We start from the raw sequence: 8,143 nt of genomic DNA on the forward strand, positions 1-8,143 counted from the left end.
CATCAATTAAATTTAATAAGAATACATCACATACATTTTAGCGCTGACAATTGTATTTTAATTTTGAATCTCATGATACATAGGAAGTAGCACAGAATGGCAACATTAGACGACATAGATTTGTACGGAGATGGCCTAGCTACTGAGCTTAATGTGTCACAGTCTGTCAGTACACCCGTAAGTTTTCACATCGGAATATTTTATTAATATGAATTATGTTGTAACTAAAATTGTGATTGAGTCATACTTCATTCATCTATTCAGGTTATGATGTTTTTGGCTACATCTTATTTTATGTTTGATTGACAGTTACATCTTTACACTTTATGACTTACTTCTAACAGAAAACTTAACATTTTGTAGGTGGTGTCATCTCCGTATATCAAGCCAGAACCAACACCCCAGATAAAGCTAGAACCAACCACAATGGTCACCCCAGCTCCTCTCCCTTTTCCTCCTCCAACCGCCATTACAGTCAAGGTACTGGGACTCATGTTCAGGCTGCTGTCTTGAATTGTTTCACAATTACATGGTTAAGTTATCACAAAACGTGTGTGACTTGATAAATATTATATGCAAAAGTATGCGTGAATATTATAATATGCAGTATTCATGCTGAATATTCATCTGAAATTAACAGAGTATCATTTCCAGTCTCTCGCTCCGCCAGTTTCTCTAGTTTCGTTAATACAAGAAAGTTATGCCTGCCATGAAGCAACCGGCGATTCTAATGATCAATTTTTATTGTATTATAATTTATTTGAACTGTATAATTATTGTATATTATGTACGTTTTCCGTTCTCACTTCTTGATGTTTTATATTATAATTGATTAATATTGTAATCCATTTTTATGGAGATTGTACTATTGTTGAATGCATTTTTTTAGTTACTTTCTTGGTGGTTTCCCACGAGCAAATTTGTTTGATAATTGATTGTGTAATTTGAATGAATATTTTTATTCAAGTCTCCTTTTACCTGGAAAATTTAGAACGGATATAAATTACCCTAAATTATCATTCATCATAATTTAAAACAGTCTTTCCTGCTTCAGTCATTTTCACTCATTTAGGATTTTCCGATAAATTCGCATTATGATTTGAGCGTTAGAGATAACATACTAGCATTTTAAAGCTTTTTGAAAGACAACCCAACATATTATAATACAACTTTTATGGTTTTACTTCATTGTTTACAATTACAAGCTTGGAATAAGCAAGCTTTTTTTTTGTTGATCAACTAAAATTTGAATTTAAAACTCAAATAATTGTTCAGTCCAATGTTTGAGTAGAGTTGTTGTAAACAGCATTTAAACGAAAATATTTGACAAATTTCTTTCTTAAGTATATGCCATAAGCATCGTTTAATCGCATGATCTTTAATTCATTTACGTGATTTAACTATTTTACGATTTAAGATTGACATTGTGATTGTTTTAAGAAATATAATGTATTTAATATCATGTGTAAATTGGCATTGTTTTAATCATTGAAATTGAATACAAGTTCTGGATTTTTAAATTTGAGTTTAAGGTATGGCGAAAGTATCATATTATAATTGTTTTCAGCAAATTTGTGTACTCTCGAGCATTGAGTTTTGTAAACTGTAATAAAATGAATTGGTTGGTAGCTAATAAATAGTAGGTTTCTATCTTGATTTTTCAAATGAAAATTATTGAAATATCGTTTCGGCAAATCTAGCCTAATGTGTTATATTTTACTTTCTGGAAATCTCAAAATGAGTAAAGTCTGTTAATGTGTAACGGGTGTATTATTTTCCACTTGAAATGATTATTTTTGTCGATTTCTTTCCTGTTGCTCTTTAAGAGAATTTCAAATAATTTATAGAATTTTTGCTTTCTTTTGGAATGTAATATTTAATGTTATGATAGTTGCAATTTAAGTTGTTTTCAATACTTTATTTTTCTAGATACTCATATAATTTACTCAGTTATTTTTTAAATTTAATGTTGTCACAATTTTCTTAGTTCATTTTTCACGATATAACGTTGGTAACGTTTTAAAAATTAAGTTTAACAAGAAAATAGATAATTCACGTATATGTACAATTTTATCGTCAAGGGTTTTCAAAAAGTTTCGCTTTTGTTTCCGTGAGAGATTTTTTAATGTGAGATAAATGTATGGAATGTACTGTGATATTGTGAGAATTTTAAGAACGAAACACTGGCGAAACACGCTGTGAATGGTAAGCCATACTAAATGTAAAAGGAATTTAGGGAACAAGCTTATCAATCATCATGGATTGGGAAATTGAGCAGCCATCCGCACGTAAGAAATGCGGCCGCATTTCTTGTTTATACTATCCTTTCCTCATTCAGTGCTGAAATTCATACCTCAGTAATTGTTTTGAAAAGTCAAGTGATCATTCTTATAAAAGTTAAAGTTGAATTGTTGAATTGTACAGTGGCCTTTGAAAAGGTTCAATTTCGTTACTCTCCTGGTTTTGAACAGTTAATTGATAAGCTTGTTCGTAATTAATTTTACGTACTTTAAATATTCCTCTCAGATTTTTCAAAGTCTGTATATTTCTAAAGGTTAAGAAAGTAGTTTGTGGTTGCTTTTCTAACAAGTGTAATTTCAGCAAGAACCCGTTCCGATGCCATCTACTCCTGCTATCCCTATTGCTGGGATGCCTGGAGGTAATTACTCTATTAATCAATCATTCCATTAAATTCATTAAGTTCGGAAAATTGAGTTGGTTTTAACAAGTTCACCTCCCGCTTTGACACGACTCTGTACTCTGGAGTCGGGTGTTACTTTTCTTTTATTTCTCGTGTTGGGACTGTCAGTTACCTTAACTGTCGTTCAAATTTCAGTGACTTACGTTACTCAAGACACGTTCGCTCAGCAGAACAGACATCAGTACATTGACCCAAATGACCCTAAATCGAGGACTGTGTACGTTGGAAATTTGACCTGGGTAAGTCAGATAGTGAAACTTTTACATCCTTGTACGCAAATATGACCCCTGCATTGCTACAATAGATGTGATAATTTTGTATTTTGACGACAATAGTGAAATACACAATTTTTCAATTACTTTAATACTTTGTCTCTTCTTTTTGTCGTCAACTTTTAATTTTTGTGCAGCTTTACGTCTATTTGTGGAGTGCTTGTTAAGAGTAACTAGTTCTCTTTTTTGTTTTTTGATGGTGCCGGACCATTGTGCCATATTCGCGCCCAATCAAAGCAATTTCACTGAATTTGTAACGCGCGGTGAAGATATAACGGGTAAATGATCTCCGCGGCGCGTTGCATTTTGACGCGCGCAGTGCATGCATGTAATATATGATTTAATTCTTGACTTCTATTCAGACTTCAGTCAATTTAATTTTAGACTTCATCACAGTTCGCATACATACTCATAATAAATGTTGAATAATACCATCCATTGATTCATTATTGGTAAAAAGCAGTACCACAACTTCTCTGAAACAAAGTAAAACACTTTCAATTCCTTTTTGCAGTGGACTACCGACCAGGATCTGATCCACGCATGTGCTAGTCTGAACGTACGTGACGTTTCTAACATCAAGTTTTACGAGAATCGGACCAACGGCCAGAGCAAGGGTTATTGCGCTATTGATGTAGGAAGTTTGAACAGTGCTAAAACTCTCATGCATGAACTCAGGAACGTGTAAGTAACTTTAATAGCAGAAGCTCGTGACTTACTCTTCTCAGGCATTGTTATTTTTAGTTTTTACAACAGCTTTTGATAGTGTTTCTCGGTTGAATTAAACCTTAAAACGTTATATTTCAGGACGATTCACAATGAACATCCATACGTGGCAATAGCTTCAAAAACTCCTCTCTATTACTTTGAAACTGCATTAGGAATTAAGAACGACGACAAGAACAAAAAAGGTATGGAATTACAGAATTCCAGTAAATTGTACAGTTCTGACGAATTTCGTTTAGATAATATACGTATAGTTGGGGGACGAGTAATTTCAAAGAGAGTCTTTTTCTGATTAACACTTTGTTCCTTCTGAAGTGAGTACTTAGAAAGCAGCGTCTAAATTTTACCATTACAGTTGGTTTCGATCCAGCAGTACCGCCATCAATGCCCGCGATGCCACCCAGAATGCCACCACTACCGCTTCCTGGAATGCCAGGTCTACCTCCCCCTGGAATGCCACCTCCGGGAATGCCTCGTATGCCACCACCAGGATGCCCTCTTCCTCCTCCCATGCCTCTCCCCAACCCCCACATGGGTATTACTCCCATGTTACCTCCTCCTCCTAATCTAGCCAGACCTCCACCCAGTAAGTGCAGAGGAGTTCTAATAAAACTATTTTACTTCTACGTCATTCAACTTTAACATATGCTAATAACATACGTTTCTTATATATAATGTATTTAATATCATGTGTAAATTGGCATTGTTTTAATCATTGAAATTGAATACAAGTTCTGGATTTTTAAATTTGAGTTTAAGGCATGGCGAAAGTATCATATTATAATTGTTTTCAGCAAATTTGTGTACTCTCGAGCATTGAGTTTTGTAAACTGTAATAAAATGAATTGGTTGGTAGCTAATAAATAGTAGGTTTCTATCTTGATTTATGCTAATAACATACGTTTCTTAAATCTTGTAGTTTATTGATAATTCCAGATTGAATTGAAGAAATTGTGCAGGTATTAAATATTTCCCCCTCAGTGGCTCTACCTCGACCGATGATGCCAACGATGCCCTTCGCACCCCTCTCGGTCCCCGTGAGTCAGATCGCCCCTCCACCCGTTAGTATCAGCGCTGCTCACGTTAACCCTGCGTTCCTGCCTGCTGTTGCCAAGGTAGGTCATTTCTACAGATATTGTTATCTTGTCATTTCTACAGATATTGTTATCTTGTCATTTCTACAGATATTGTTATCTTGTCATTTCTACAGATATTGTTATCTTGTCATTTCTACAGATATTGTTATCTTGTTATGACTGAATGAATGTTTATTTTTTTCTTATGCCCGATTATGGATGACCCCGATTTTCAATTCTTAAAATTTATTGGCTATCGGATAGTCAGCATGTGATTAGATGCTTGCTTCGATATATCGCGGTTGAGGAAAGAAATTGACTATCATTACTTACGAATCGTTGATATATAATAAGCTCCTTGCTCCAGCCAGAGGACTTGATGAGTGAGCAAGAGAAAGAAGACATGATTGACAAGAACCACCAAGTGTGCAAGACAGCAATCCTCCGTGCATACGAAAGCTGCGACGCCAGGGACTACGACCAAGCGGAGGGTACTGTGGCGGCAGCACTAAAGATCATCAAGATGAGTGCTGTGTCAGACGATTCCAAGAGCAAAGCATTCATTTCAGATCTTGAAGAATGTTTGGCGTACGTTCAGAAAAGACAGAAGAAATCTAAGTAAGTCATATTTTCTAGTAGGGCTGTGGACGTGTATAAACTGCACACGGAGCATTATATTTGCAGACATCAAATTTACTTTATATGTGAATATGAAAACGTTTCTCCGTGGAATTGAGATTCACTCTAACATCCACAATTCTACAGGCAATCAGGGAGGTCTGGTTCGCATCGGAGGACCGAGCGGACATCGGAGAAGAAAGCGGAGAGATCCTCAGATCGGCGTAGAACTAGATCACGATCCCAGGAAGAAAATAGAGACCGGAAAAGAGACAAACGTTCAGATAGATCAGACAACACCAGATCTGAAAATTCCAGATCCGACAACACCAGATCTGAAAATTCCAGATCTGACAACACCAGATCTGAAAATTCCAGATCTGACAACACCAGATCTGAAAATTCCAGATCTGACAACTCCAGGTTGAGCTACTGTGGGACTTAATAAGAATTCGTTTCTTGGTTTCATTTTCGATTTCGTCAATTTTGATCAGTATACTTTTTCATCCAATTTATTGCATCTCTAGCTCTTTTCTTATCTCATACTTAGCGCATTTGCACAGGCGAAGGATGAAAACCAGAATTCAGTGAGGTGCTGCCTATTAATATTTGTTTGTTACAGGTCTTACAACGACCGTTCTAAAGACTACGAAGACTACAAAGAACTGAGAAGGCGCGAACTGATCTGACACTCCCCAACTTGAATTCCTCATACTCCGTTCCTCCTGAATAAAACTCGGCAATTTTCTCCAGTTTATTGTGTTATTTATCCGTGTTTTAAGGGTGGTAGCTTGGACATGGTTCATTTGTTCTACAGTTTCAGTCACTTTTTCGGAGACCGAATTATGTCTAAATATTGTTGGTATATGTTTTAAAAGGGCAAACAATGCTTAAACAATGTGTTTCTATTATTATAATCATTTGCTTTTAAGGCATTGGACCGTTTTATTCTTTTATTGGTAGCATTGCATGCGAGTTGCATTAATCGCATTGTTAATGAATCGGGACGATTTGATATTGTAGTGGTTGTTAATCTTTGGTACGCGGTCTTACAGATAAGCTATAAATTATTTTTTTTCGATTTTCTGCTTAAAACTTCTTTCATTTGTTTCTCGTCAAGTTGATTCCTTCGCCGAATAAATTAAATTTTTGCGGTGATGTTGGACAGATGCCAAATAAACTCACCAAACGAGACCATAAGAATGTAGTCAGACTCAGTGTAATAAGCGCCATGAGTTGGCACAGATTTTTGTTTTCGATTTTGATAAAATTAAAGGTACGGAAAAAATATTTTCGGCCCATACTGATCAGAGAAGCATGAAACGTAGAGGAAAGTGGTTTCCCGGAAAACATTAAAAATTGGTGACTTCGAAAATGTTACCTCCGAGTCATTCTCGATATTTACCTCTGACGGCAGTCTCCCCGCTTCCGAGCATCGCAAAGGGGAATGATTCCAAGATCGTATATCGAGGAGTATGTACTGTTCAATCTATAAATGGGTTAAAATTAGCAGTTTTTTCCCTACTTATGATTAAAATTAAAGAATGAAGCAGAAAGTTAGAATTTAGTAACTGACCTCAACTAAAAGTAAACCTGAAAGTATCGATGTGTAAACTTGTGATGTCCATGTCAGTGTGTTCTAGTCAGCGAAACAGTGCGTCAGGAATGTTCAAGACTTTTAGTCAAGAACCTCATCACAACTTTCTCGCAAGTGTTATGTGAGGCCGGTAATATTGTTATTTATCTTATCATAATCGAGTGTTTGGGCCTGTTTTGTTTTAAAGTATTTATTTGTATGGTGCCCAAAACTTTGGCCCTAGTCAAAGTTTTGGACACCATTCAAGAAGTTATAATAATATTACTCTTTAAGACTAAGTAATAACATCAGTTCAACATAGATTAAAGTAATCTTTTTGATTTGAACCTACCCATTTCCCATCCAATGACAGCCAATTCATGTAATACAAGTTCTCCGGTAGCCTTGTAGAATTTGACATTATCACCCTTCCAGTTGCATTCAATTCTGTAAGTTTGTTCTTCTCTCGTCAGTTTATCGTGGAGATCGAGTTGGCCGCAAGCTTTTTGTCTAAGGTTATTCCCTTGGTAGACCATAACAGTGGCCCCAGATTGTTCCTCCTTACACGTTTTGAATTTCTCCAAGCTCGTGGTGCAGTGATCTTTTTCTACATACCAAGCCGTGAAAAACTGGCTGAAGACCACCACTTCGTCGATGAAATAAATCTTGTCCAAAGCAAGGTTAAGCCATACATCTTCTCCAAATGCGAAAGCTGCTGTGGAGAGGTCGTTGTCAAAGGACTTGTCTGCAGAGAAGTTATCCTCATCACTATCTTTTGTGTTAGATTGGGTTGCTGTTATTGAAGTGATCTCTTGCGGTTCATCTGATGTTGCTGAAAAAGAAGCAAGAAGTGATGATAATGTTAGCTCAATTTACAATTTATAAGCATGGAATTTTGTCAGCTGCTGGCTGCTGCAGTGCTGCTCGAATTATCATGTATTAATTTCATAATACTATATCACTTACCAGAGGGAGAATAAAACACATCAATCTCCGAGAAAGACAGTGTTGATCTTTCTGTCAAATCTCTATCAGTCATCATTACCTGATCTCCAACGAGTTTGCAATAGAATGTGTATGTTTGAGCCTCTACACTTCGTGATTTGCTATTAACAACAATGATTCCACATAGAGACTTTTTACCAGTTTCTGTGTTGACGACATTTACCTCAGT

The 8,143-nt window shown here is 36.0% G+C and overlaps 1 protein-coding gene across 2 annotated transcripts; it reads left to right on the forward strand.

The window, feature by feature from the left end:
* The first annotated feature begins 81 nt into the window (after window positions 1-81).
* LOC134818923 (cleavage and polyadenylation specificity factor subunit 6-like) lies at window positions 82-6,488 on the forward strand. Of its 2 annotated transcripts, XM_063828640.1 has the most exons (12): window positions 82-177; window positions 364-480; window positions 655-2,205; window positions 2,602-2,659; window positions 2,837-2,940; window positions 3,488-3,657; window positions 3,781-3,884; window positions 4,055-4,285; window positions 4,681-4,814; window positions 5,143-5,393; window positions 5,541-5,816; window positions 6,016-6,488. In XM_063828640.1, exons 3-12 carry the CDS (start codon window positions 2,203-2,205, stop codon window positions 6,080-6,082), a joined length of 1,398 nt encoding a protein of 465 aa, XP_063684710.1. In that variant the 5' UTR covers window positions 82-177; window positions 364-480; window positions 655-2,202; the 3' UTR covers window positions 6,083-6,488. The 2 variants fall into 2 exon arrangements, with proteins under 2 accessions (XP_063684710.1, XP_063684709.1); XM_063828639.1 differs by lacking the exon at window positions 655-2,205.
* The last annotated feature ends 1,655 nt before the right edge of the window (window positions 6,489-8,143 follow it).

This window comes from Bolinopsis microptera, chromosome 7 (genome assembly GCF_026151205.1).
Source record: "Bolinopsis microptera isolate Bmic1 chromosome 7, MBARI_Bmic_1.0, whole genome shotgun sequence".
NCBI classification, from domain to species: domain Eukaryota; kingdom Metazoa; phylum Ctenophora; class Tentaculata; order Lobata; family Bolinopsidae; genus Bolinopsis; species Bolinopsis microptera.

What these genes read in the sequence shown, in the direction of transcription:
- LOC134818923 (XM_063828639.1), top strand. Translation starts at nt 97, where the DNA reads ATGGCAACATTAGACGACATAGATTTGTACGGAGATGGCCTAGCTACT. An exon ending in TATTGCTGGGATGCCTGGAG is followed by an intron (nt 2,660 to 2,836) that starts GTAATTACTCTA and finishes TTCAAATTTCAG; the next exon opens with TGACTTACGTTACTCAAGAC. An exon ending in ATGCATGAACTCAGGAACGT is followed by an intron (nt 3,658 to 3,780) that starts GTAAGTAACTTT and finishes GTTATATTTCAG; the next exon opens with GACGATTCACAATGAACATC.